Here is a 12,599-nt window from a genome sequence, read left to right as displayed (position 1 = left end):
GAAGGTTTAAAAGGTGTTTTTTTTCCTCGTGTTTTTATTGTAAGACAGGTTCCATGTGCTCTTGTACATGCTTGTAAGATTTTTGATTTTAATCTTAGTAATTTCTATGTTCATTTAAATGTCGGAATAGGAGCAGGTAGAAATAAATCACCCGTAAACAGCTTTGCTAATTATCAGAAATAGTGAGGAAGAGAGTTGTGAAAAATCAGACCGAGGGTAAAGAGAGTTCATCTCTCCAAGACACCTGAAAGTTCTCAATGCAAAAACATTTAACTAAGGGAATATTACACTTTAATTGCCCTGGATAAGTCAGGCTGTGCCACTGATTAGATTCAATGAGTAAATCTAGGTGTGCTGTATTTTGCATTTTGATTAAAAACACGGTAAAAGCAAATGGTCTGTGGTGTTTGGCTGTATCTGTCCAATTAAATCCTGTTATTGACCCCCATTCATTTACATGGCAGCCCCTTAATTGTTTGTCTTTCACATTAAAGGTTATTTTATGTGAAGTTCCTTCCCCTCCCAAAGCAGCTCCTGCTCCCTTTGATTGAGCAGTGGGATCTGGGATTATCTGGTGAGCCCTGAGGCTCCCTGGGGTGGGGATAAGGAACCAAAATCAGACAGAGACCTTGGGGAGCCAGTGGAGGGATGGGATGGGATGGGATAATGGGATGGGATAATGGGATGGGATGGGATAATGGGATGGGAGAAGGATGCTGGAGCAGACCAGGCTTTTTTGGCCATTGCCTGGTGATGGAATGGGGTTGGAGCAGAGCTGCTGCTGGTACTGCAGCAACAAGAACCTCCACCATGAGAATTCCAGATTGGTTTGGGCTGGATGAAACCTTAAAGATCACATCATCTCACCTCCACCATGGAAGGGACAGATCCCAGGTTGCACCAGGTCCCATCGAGGCTGGACATGGGCACTTCCAGGGGTGAGAAAACTCCCCTTGGAGCAGCCCAGCATGCCCTGGGAAGGTGGGTGGTGGCCAGGGCTGCAGGAAAAGAGATGAAAGGTGATACAAAAGCATTTCTGGGCTCTGCAGCACAGCACAAGCAGCAGTTGGCTGCTTTCAAGTCGATTGTTTCAAAACATATCTTGGAATGAATTAATAACCAGACACAGCTGCCACCTTGTTAACACGGGGAAGCGGTGCCTGAGCAGCTCTGTGTGCCTGAGACACAAAGTGAGGATTAATCCTGGCCTTGCTCTGCTCTCGGACAAGTCACAAAAGGCCTGATGGTGGGTAGTGTCATGTGCTGTGCTGGAGAATGCCCTGCTCTGCAGCTCAGGGCATGAGTCCCCCTGCAGGACAGCAGCCTTTGGCTTCTGAGTGTGTGACAGCTGCCAGTATTCCCCCAGAGCCCCCTGCACCTCGAGGGGTGGCTGTGCTGTCACTGCCTGGGGACACCAGCACTGTGCACGGAGGGAGGAGAGAGCACCTGGGGGCTCAAAGCCCATAGTGATGTCTCAGGATTTAACTTTTATATTTTTCATATTTTGGTAACCCTGCAATTCTTTGGTGTATAACTCTAAACTCCATACCCAGTGTGAGCTGCTGCTTTCCCATTTTGGGCAGACACAACAATTCCTCTCCAGGCTGGGAATCAAGGACCCCTCACTGCCTCAGGCCCCCCAGAGATGGAAACAAAAGTGAGTTTTGGGGGGAGCAGATTTGGGGTAAATGACTTCATTACCTGAAGCTGTAATTGGAAGATTAACCCCCAATGTGCAAATGGACCAAACTTATAAAAGTGTGAAAACCTGTGACCCATTGTCCATTTGGGGTGTAGCCCCTGGGGGGCTTTGTCTGCCTGAAGAGCAGAGTCACCTGGAACAGACTAGAGAGATGCTTTTGGGAATTGGGTATTTGGTATTTTAGCACACTGGGTGCATCCTGCTACAAGTCAGGGGTATGTACAAGCTAGGTCAGGGGTAGGAGCAGCTGGGGGCTGAGCAGAGCTCAGATTTTCAGGGAGAGCACTCCAGGGGCTGGAGAGTTTGTGTGAGCTTTAGATGTTTGAGGTGGTGATCCCTGTGGCCCTGAAAGTGCCCCTCAGATGCCTCAGTTTCCCTCTGTGCAGCTGTGGGAGCCTTGTGCTGTCACATTTAGGGGATAAGGATCTTTCCATACCTGGGGCACTCCTGGGGCCAGGTGTGGGCACTGCTCAGGGGGTGCTCGGGAAGAGCCCCGTGGCTGTTTTTCACCAGAAGGCTCAGGAGCAGTGTGAGAGCTCCTCCTGAATTTCTGGATGTAATTCTGGCACACTGTGTTGAGTATTTCATTTCTCTTGCCCTCGTGTTACATCTCTGTGGGCACAAGTGGCACTGACAGACAGCCAGACGTTAAAGCAGTGAGATGCTGTAGCTGGAACATAAAAATTGATTTGATCTCTTGGCTCTTCCTGCTTAATGAGTGAGCCTGGAGCTCGGGGGCTCTGTGGATGAAGGGCTTGGGGCAGACAGAGCTGCCTGTGAGACTCTGGGGGCTTTCCCTGGGGGAAGGAGTTTGGTTTTCCTGGCAGCAAACAGGTTTTGAGTCATTAAAGCATCTCCCTGTGGCAGAGCCAGTGCTGTACTCTGTGCTGGGGTTCCAGCTCCCTTGGGAGCACTGGGGAAGGTGTAGCACGTCCAAGAAGGCTCTGCTTTTTTGGGGCAGTTTGTCTGGTGTTTGTCACCCCATCCAAAGTGAAGTTTGCCCTGGATCCTCGTGAGCGAGGCAGAGCAGAGCCAGGCCCTGCCCTGCCCTGAGCAGGAGGTAATCCAGCAAATGCTCAGGGAAGGGCGCTTAATTAGTTGTATTTTAACACATTTCATTTTTAAGGGCTTTGATCGTGGCATGGAATTGTGGATCTGTCGCCAAGTTTGGGCTTCAAATGGAGAAATAAATGATAAACTATCATCTGGCAGCAGTGAACCTGCTGCACTCCCTTTGCATGTTTATGTGGTTTTCCCTTCTCCCATCTGTTCCTCCCTCCAGCTCCTCCCCACGGGCTCTCCAGCCCCTTTGACTGGCTGACAGCATTCCCAGCCTCCCAGAACCACGGAATATCCTGAGCTGGAAGGGACCCATGGAGCCCTGGATGGGCTGGATGGACGCTGGATGGGACGCTGCCTGCAACCGGAGATGTTTCATAGGCAGGATTGGAGCTGAAGAGCAGCCCCGAAATATAAAACCCTGGGATTGCTCTGAAAATGGCCCCAGGCACTTCCCCACTCCCCCTTTTTCTCTGCTTCCAGACAAATGGTGCTGCAGGCAACACCTGGAATTGGCTTTACTTCATCCCTGTCATCATCACTGGCACTTCTTTCCCTCATGTTGGGAAGGAAGCACCGAGAATGAATTTCCTTGCTCCCTCTGAGCCCATCTGCAGAGATGCAGGGCAGGAGAGCAGGGCTAGGAGAGAGCTGAAAGCAAAGAGAGAGAAAAATGGAAGGACAAAACAGGGAATGAAGAATTAGGGTGGGATGTCAGGTATTCCAAAGGCCTTCAAAACCCTCACTGGGCAGCTCAGAGCTTTCCCTGCATTTCTGCTCCCATTTTCCCAGCCTGTTTCTCTTCAGATAACCATATCCCTCACGGGCTGGTTCTGCCTGGAGCAGGGGGTTTGTGGTGAGGTTGGCGAGTGCCCATTCCTCTCCTCGGAGTCATTGAGAGATGCTTGTCTGGTGTTTGATCCCTCCTGGAGGAAGGATTTCTTCAGAAATGCACCCTATTAGCCAACCCCAGGGTATTTACTTGTGTCAGTGCTATAAATGTTATCACCTGTGAGAAATACTCTGACAGTTTGGGGTTCACTTCACTGTTCACTGGGTGACTTTTCATACAGAGATTTTTGAGGTGCTACCAAATACATGCACAGCTGAGGTAAAACACATTTAAAGCACTTCCTTTTCTGAGTCCTGCAAGCAAAATTATTCTTGGAAATACAATTGGGAGTACTGTCCAAATGGCATCACTGATAATAAGTTAAATGCACCAGTATCAGTTAGAATTAACACAGTTTTTGCCACTTGGTGTTTGAGAGAAGTTTTTGCCTTTGGGCAGGGAGGTGAGTTCAGGGCTCCTGTTTTACTTTACCCTCTGCAGAAGGAGGGAGAAGGACAAGGAAAATGTAAGAATTTAGTTGTATCAGTGCTATAAATGTTATCACCTGTCAGAAATGCTGTGATGTAGGTTTTGCCTGTTCATTGGGTGACTTCTTATACAGAGACTTTTGAGGTGGCACCGAGTACATGCATGGCTGAGGTAAAACACATTTAAAGCATTTCCTTCTGCGAATCCTGCAAGCAAAATTACTCTTGGGAATATGATTGGGAGCAGTGACCAAAAAGCATCACAGATAATAAGTTTAAGCACCAATATCAGAATTAATGCAGTTTTTGCCTGGAGGTGTTTGAGCCCTTCCCTGTAGGCTCTGCCTTTGGGCAGGAAGGTGAGCTCAGGGCTCCTGTTTTACTTTACCCTCTGCAGGAGGAGGGATAAGGATGAGGGGAATGTGTTTAGATCTTTCCTTTTTGCTTCCCTTCTCCTTTTCCTTCCACCCAACATCAGATCCTCGGATTGCTGCATTCTTCCTGTACAAGAGAGCAATTTGCATTTTCCTCAGCACTGGGATTCTGTCAATGGCCATGTGGCATTTTCCTTTTCAGCACTTCCCCAAAATGCTCCCTGAGGCTGATGAATGCAGAAACTTTGTCATAAAGTCCACCATCCTTCCCTCCTGTTCACGTCCCACTCAGGGTGGGTTTGGCTGGCAGGAGCCCGAGGTGCGGAGTGAGCAGATTTGTGTGGAATTGTGGAATTGTGTCGCTCCAGAGATCCTGGGTTTCTTGCAGTCTCTTTGTTTGTGTGTGAGCAGATTCTGGGTTAAACTGCAGCCTGGCTTTAGGGAAGGCTGTGGTTCCCTGCTGGAGTGGCTCATCTCAGATGGAAATTCACTGCTGATGCTGAGCAGAGGGAGTTAGAGCAGAGCTGGGGAGGGAGGAGGCTGCCATGGAGAACCTGCCCAGGGTTAGGCCACCTCAAAATGTGTTCTGGTCCTGCAGCATGGTCAGCCTGGAGCTGTGGAATTGTTTAGGTTGGAAAGGCCTTTGACCCATGTCCCCTACATGGCTTTTAAATCCCTTCAGCTGCCCTGGGCAGCTGTGCCACGGCTGGGCAGCATTTCCATGAAGGAATTTTCCCAATATCCAATCTAAACCTCCCCTGGCCCAGCCTGAGGCCGTTCCCTCTGCTCCTGTCCCTGTTCCCTGCAGCAGACCCCAAATCCCCCCTGGCTGTCCCCTCCTGTCAGGGAGTTGTGCAGAGCCACAAGGTCCCCCCTGAGCCTCCTTTTCTCCAGGCTGAGCCCCTTTCCAGCTCCCTCAGCCTCTCCTGGTGCTCCATCCCCTTCCCTGGACACTCTCCAGCCCCTCCAGCTCCTTCCTGAGGAGCCCAGAACTGGACACAGGATTTGAGGTGCCCCAGCACAGGGGTGGTCACTGCTCTGGTCCTGCTGGACCATGGCTGGCACAGCCCAGGTGCCATTGGCCTCTTGCCTACCTGGGCACCCCTGGGCTCGTGTCCAGGGCTGTTACAGCACTCCCAGGGCCTTTCCCAGCTTTCCAGCCCCTCTGCCCCAGCCTGGAGCTGTGGCCCAAGGACAGGACCCTTGTTGACCCTCAGCCCATTGGTGTGACCCATGGATCCACCCTGGGCTGGCCCCTCTGCGGGGCCTGCTGCTCTCCAGCACATCCATGTCCCACCCAGCCTGGTGTCACCTGGGAGCTCCATCCCCTCATCAGGCCATTGACAGAGAGCAGAGGCATCTCCCCATCAGAAAAATCACTGTGTGGATGTTGGGACACTCAGTTCTTTGGCTGGAATTTCAGCTGGTGCACACAGCAGAACTGACCAGGACATCAGTGGGACACTCCTGTGGAATTCCAAGGGGAATCTCCTCTGCCCTGCAGGTTCTATGTTTTCTTTCTGAGGTGAAATAATACTTGTGTTTGTCTCTCCCTTTTCCGTTTGTTTCCAGACAAATGATGCTGCAGGAAATACCTGGAACTGGCTTTACTTCATCCCTCTCATCATCATTGGCTCTTTCTTCATGCTCAACTTGGTGCTGGGCGTCTTATCAGGGTAAGGCACTCATGAATTTTTGTCCCCACCTGGATATTAAAAGGGAAGATGTGATGATTTTAGCACTGGGGGATATTACTGGCAGAGGTGGGTGGCACATCACACTGTGTCCCCTTCCCACATATTCTACCCCATCCTCTCCTCTCAGGAGGGTATTTCTGTAAAGTTCTAGGATGGGGACAGGCTGGTGAAAAACCCTGAACTGAGATGGTTCTGAATCCAGACCCAAGAGTGAAGTGAAGTGAGCTCTGTGGAATGAGACTGATTTGGGTCAGTGCAGCCAACACTTCTGTGTTGCTTTGAAAAGCCATCAGGAACCTGCTGGGGCCAAGAAAATGCTGGAATGGGACATGGGAATGTTGATAATGCATTTGGTGCAACTGTGCAGCCTGGGGAAAGGGGAAGCTCAAACTCAAGGCAATTAAAAGATCTCAGGTTTGGGATTTTTTTTGTGGTGGCTTTTTGTTTTTCTTGTGTTTGATTTCTTTGTTGACTTGGTTCATTTGTTTGATCTTTACCTGCTTGATCCAATGTCTGGATTTTGGGGACGCACTGGTCCTTTGATGTTCAAACCCCAGGTCAGCCAGGGATTTGGTGTGTGTTGCAGCTGAGCTTTGGGGTTGGACCTTTGCAGGAATCGAGGTGCCAAGTCTGAACCTGGAACATTCCCAGTGTCAGGGGAGATGTAATCTGGAATTAACACACTCCAGGACTATAAAGCTCTCAGACTTTGGCACCTCGTTCTGCACTGAGTTTCTTCTTAGATCATGCAGGTGATTGAGATCATATAGATGTGTTAAAATCTGGATTTTTTTTCTGCCTCTTGGCAGCAGGGGAAGAAAAAAATGAGCTCTTGCTGCTGTGTGGTAAAAGCCTTTCAGTGCTACACCTTTCCTCTTCCTTTTAGAGTGACTGGGGAAAGGAAAGTGTTTTGCAAAGAACACATCAATGCTGATTTGTATTATTTTGTTATTATTTTCCTCCTCGAAGCACAGGCTGTGGGCAGCAGTGCAGTGGTGTTTGAGGAGGGGAGAGGGCTGTGGGTGAGGCTGTGTCTCACCCTTCAGTGCAGGAACAATCATCATGATCAATAACTGATCAAAGCCATTTATAACTGATCAACAACTGACCCAAGCCATTTGTGAAAGGTCAGCAAATGATCAGATGCATTTACAGGGCATCCTGGTGTGTCGGAGGCCTTGTCTGATGGCTGATTTGCAAGGATTACCCTAGCAGGGCTGAATGTGGTTCATTAGGTGCCTCATCATCCTCGTTCCCCAGTGGGATTTAAACCAACCCAAAATCCTGCAGGCTCCTGTGCCTTTGTGCTGGAATCAAAGGGGTTTGGTGAGGAGGAGCTAGGGACCTCTGTCTGACTCTCCTGAAAGCCTCTTGTTGCTTGGGGCAAAATATGAATATTATATAAATGTGTATCTCCTCTTAAAAACACAGCTCTGTGCAGGATCCCCTTTGTCAGTGGATGAGAAAATCTTCCTCACAGAGGGGAGCTTTTAATTTCTGTTCCACAGAGTGCTTTGACGTCCTTGCCTGGAATAATTCCTGGGGAGAGGCGGAGGAAATAAACATCACAGCACAGGTGTGGAGCACAGGGCTCCTGGTGGCCTTGGAGCTGCTGAGCAGGGAAGGGAAAAGGTATAAAATGTAGAAATATCCTTCCCAGTGAGGGTGGGAGCCCCAGAGCAGCTGTGGCTGCCCCTGGATCCCTGGCAGTGCCCCAGGCCAGGTTGGACATTGGGGTTTGGAGAGGCCTGGGACAGTGGGAGGTGTCCCTGCCATGGCAGGGGTGGAACAGGGTGAGCTTTAAAGGCCTTTTAAACCCAGACCATGATTCTGCGTCAGAATGGAGGAGTGATGAGAAGACACCAGAATAAAATGAAAGTCCCTTAGCAAGCAGAGACTGTTGTCAATGTGCTCAGCAGCCAAAAGCCCAGATAGCACCATGGAGAAAAAGAAAAAAAAAAAAAAAAAAGAAAAAAGAGATAATTTTATTTTGGAGGTTTTTTTGGCCTGGGTTTCTGCATGGAGAAAGGCATAGAGAAGTTGAATTCCATAGGACAGAGCTTCACTCAGGGACACAAAGCCATCACATCCCAGCATCAGCCCCAGCTCCTGACACAGAAACTCCTGGCAACACCTTCCCTTCCTGTTTCAATAAAACAAAGTTGATTGAGGGTTAGGGAATCCACAAACATGCCTTGAACAGGGTTAGCTCAGCAATTGCTCATCCGCTGCCGATTTTCATGGCCTGTGCACCTCGTGGCCTTTACTGAGATCCTGCAGGATCCTGGGGATTTTTATGGAATATCCAGGGCTCTCCAGCAGGACTCAGCATCCCATTTGCTCTGGAGCAGTGGTTTCGTGTCCCTTATGGGGGATTTTCCTCCCTGCTCCTCACTTTATACTCCCCCCTTCCTTTTCATTTTCCTTCCCTGGTGCTTGATTCTTCCATGAACCAAGAGAGCTCAGCAGCCCTGCAGAGCCCAATAGAGCAGAAAAATACAGATTATTTCCTTCTGCAGGAGCTTCTGCTGAGTGCCACAGCTGATTTGGGAGCTCAGGACTGCACAGGGCCAGGAGAGCAGGAGCAGGAGGGGAAATTCCTCTCCCTTTTGATACCAGTAACATTCAGGAGCTAATTTCCTTCTGCATGTGAACCATGGAATTCTAGAACATGGCTTTTGGAACATGGATGTGTTCTGCCCATCCATGCGCTGGGAATTGTGCTGGGGTGACTCCCCAGTCACAGACACACACAAGAAAGGGGAAAATATAAATGATAAAAATAAATAATTGAAAACTAGGTGGAATTAGGAGATTTGACACCTGCTTGAAGTTTTGCTGGCCTCCAGGCCCCCAGGTGATGTTATCCCTGTTCCAAAAGCTGGGGCACCTTGCTTCCCAGAAATCGAGGTGGCATTTCCTGAGGGTGGAGCAACTGCAGTCATGAGAGAGATTTTACAGAAAGTTTAGGAATTTGTATCCATAATGTATCCACAGCTTTCTGTGCTGACTGCAGTAGGGGGTTATTTTTATTAGATCATTTGTAAACTCTTCGTTTATGATCTAGGTGGCAATAAAGGGGAATACAACTTTAAAACAAAAAAAAAAAAAAGAAAAAAAAAAAGAAAGATTGGCTGCCTCTGGTGGCACCATGACACCATGAGATTGTTCTGACTGCAAACCATGGCACAAAGTGCTGACCCCAGCTGCCCTCCTGTGTCCCTTAAACACAGGGTCATTTGCTACTTGGGATGGCAAGGCTTCACTTCTGACCACACAATGTCCTGGGATGATCCGGATGAATTTTTTATTGAACTCCGCGCATGGTTTGCAGCGAGGAAGGAAAAAAATCCCCACATAGAGTTGAGAAGTGCTGCCCCACAGTGAATCTTTTTCTGACTTAATTCTGGTTCCTTGTCCTGTGCTCCTTAGGGCTGGGCACCTCATCCCATCCCATCCCATCCCATCCCATCCCATCCCATCCCATCCCATCCCATCCCATTATCCCATCCCACCCCATCCCACCCCACCCCACCCCATCCCACCCCACCCCACCCCACCCCACCCCACCCCATCCCATCCCATCCCACCCCATCCCACCCCACCCCACCCCACCTCACCCCATCCCACCCCATTATCCCATCCCATTATCCCATCCCATCCCATTATCCCATCCCATCCCATTATCCCATCCCATCCCATCCCATCCCATCCCATCCCATCCCATCCCATCCCATCCCATTATCCCATCCCATCCCATCCCATCCCATCCCATCCCATCCCATCCCATCCCATCCCATCCCATCCCATCCCATCCCATCCCATCCCATCCCATCCCATCCCATCCCATCCCATCCCATCCCATTCCCACCTTGGTTTCCTGCTGTTCCCAGCCATTTCAGTGCTGTTTTTTCCCTCCTGCTGCTGTTTCCCTCAGCCTCCCCTCATCCCAGCTCTCAGCTTTTTTCCACAGGCTCTGGGATTATGGAGCTTCCTCCAGCTGGGGAATTAATTTTGCCTGGTAATGAGCTGGATGATGCCACACAATACATTGGTGAACTGTTTCGATGCATTGGATTACACAATGCAAAAAGGATAAACGTTATCCTGGGATGCTGGGAGGAAGATGATTGAACTTATTTCAAGGCTAAGTGCTTTTTGGCACGGATCCAGGCAGGGGGAGCGCCGAGGGTGGCGAGACAGCAGGAATTGTGGCCAGAGGGGCCACAGTCCCAGAATGATGCATTGGGATCCTGCGAGTCTGCGCCTCTCGGGTGTGAAAAACGCTGCTTGTCATATCCTCAAATATTTATGGTGAAGCCTGAGGTATTTCCAGCCCAGGCTGGAAGAGTGATGGTTGCTGCCAGGGTTTACTCATCTGGCTGTGATAGCCGAGCCTGGAGATGCTCCACAGGGCTAGGACTGCTCTGTCCTGGATGTGCCACGCCTGTGCTTTATGGGATCACCTGGGCCACCTGATGCCTTTTGGGGCCACCTAAAAACAGAGGCCAGACAAAAATCAAGGCAATAAAAAGCAGTTCTATTTATGGAAGGGCCTTCAGGTACATTTTGGGCAGACAAAGCCCCCCAGGGGCTACACCCCAAATGGACAATGGGTCACAGGTTTTCACACTTTTATAAGTTTGGTCCATTTGCACATTGGGGGTTAATTTTCCAATTACAGCTTCAGGTAATGAAGTCATTTACCCCAAATCTGCTCCCCCCAAAACTCACTTTTGTTTCCATCTCTGGGGAGCCTGAGGCAGTGAGGGGTCCTTGATTCCCAGCCTGGAGAGGAATTGTTGTGTCTGCCCAAGATGGGAAAGCAGCAGCTCACACTGGGTATGGAGTTTAGAGTTAAACACCAAAGAATGGCAGGGTTACAAAAATATGAAAAATATAAAAGCTGAAATCCTAAGGCATCGCAGGGACTGTGGGGAGACATTTGGAATGGGTGCAGCAGTTTTGTGCCAGTGGGAGCCTGACAGGGGACACAGCTCCAGCTGTACTGGACTTTGCAGGAGACAAGGGGCAGGGAAAAACAGGCAGGGAAAAGGGATTTAATTCTTTTTTTCACCCTTTCCTGAGCCTGAATGCTTCATCTCACCAAACACCCTCCCTGTGCTGTGCTCCAGGCTCCTGGGGCATCTCCGTGTCTCTGCTTTTTGGGGTCACTGAGGTTTTTGTGGTGTTGAAGCAGCTCCTCAGAGGCAGCACAGCCCCATCCTGACCTCTCTGAACCTTCCCCAGCTGGCTCAGGGACTTGTCCTGCTGAATTTCATGCCAAGTTTTTCCATCTTCAGGACTTTTGCCAGATTGAGATCATAAAACCTCCGCCTGCAAGACGTGCAGGGGCTGGAGGAGAGCGGTGCTGATTAATTTGTCACAATGGCAAAGTGTTCTTCTGTCCTCCTTCCCCTCATTACAGAGACAATCCTTCATTTCCCTGCACATTTGTTCCCAGTTCACTGTACCTGCTGTGATCTGACTTTGCCTGGTGTTAATTATTTGCAGCAGAAGAGCTGCATCATGGAAAGAGATGAGATCCTGGCTTTCTCCTTGCTTTTAGTCTGTTCCAAGGCTGTGCTTAAAAGGGAAGGGATACAGAAGAAAAAAGCAGAACTTTTTTCTCCCTTTTCTTTGCTCATCACCCTTTTAACAAAGCCATCATTGCAAACATGAAATGAGGGAAAAATGTGTGTTTCCTGCAGGAGGGGGCAGAGAGCAGTGACTGATCCTACTGAATGTGGGTCCTTTGCTCCTTCTGTGTTTTTGGTTAGTCCAGGAGAGCTGGACTTCCTTTATTTGCCCTTCTCTTAAGCCACAATGGAAATCAAAGCCTGGAACACAAAAATGATACAGAGGAGACCTAAATTTGAATTTCCTGGGGCCTCTGCTTTATCCTAGGAGTGGAAACTTGAACAGAACCAGAGGATCATCCCACAATTGCAGCAGGCTGAGGCGAGGAGATAAATGGGGCTTTTGAGCTCCTTTTTCTCCCTTTGTTGGTGCCTCCTTCCAGCCAGGTTTGCCCAGCTGTGGCACTTGCAGTTTTCAAATCAGATTAGGGGGAATCAAAGTCAAACTGGCACAAGACAAAGGAAAGGAGGAAGGAGGATGCAGTGAAGGCTTCACCTCTGCTGTTCCTCTTCTCTTCCCAGAAATACAGGACATTTCCCATATCTGGCCTGCATGTGAAGCCTCTTGTTGCTGTGGCAGTGATTAAAGTGACTCTGAAGCCTCACTGGGTGCTCAGAGCTCATTCTCTCCGAGCTACTCCATCCCTTATCAGCTGCTGGAGGAGAGCTGAGTTTTCCCCTCTCTAGAGCAATGAGGAGGAAGCAGGAGCAGCTCTCCCCATGCAGGACTGATGGAGCCAGTACTTTTTCCTCAGCACTGGATATTGGGTTGGGTTGGGTTAAGCAGCTCTTTGGGCTCAGTCTGCAC

General features: G+C 49.5%; 1 protein-coding gene across 1 annotated transcript in view; it reads left to right on the top strand.

Annotated features, from left to right (window-relative positions):
• The window catches only part of LOC134051787 (voltage-dependent N-type calcium channel subunit alpha-1B-like), a 288,493-nt gene that overhangs the window by 123,745 nt on the left and 152,149 nt on the right, over window positions 1–12,599 (top strand). Inside the window, exon 7 of the mRNA XM_062505763.1 lies at window positions 6,028–6,131. Within this exon, the coding sequence (XP_062361747.1) occupies window positions 6,028–6,131 (104 nt within the window). The remainder of the gene's footprint in view (window positions 1–6,027; window positions 6,132–12,599) is intronic.

Source organism: Cinclus cinclus, chromosome 19, assembly GCF_963662255.1.
Source record: "Cinclus cinclus chromosome 19, bCinCin1.1, whole genome shotgun sequence".
In the NCBI taxonomy this organism is placed as follows: domain Eukaryota; kingdom Metazoa; phylum Chordata; class Aves; order Passeriformes; family Cinclidae; genus Cinclus; species Cinclus cinclus.
Note: the sequence above shows the minus strand (reverse complement) of the source record. Positions and strands in the feature narration are given on the sequence as shown.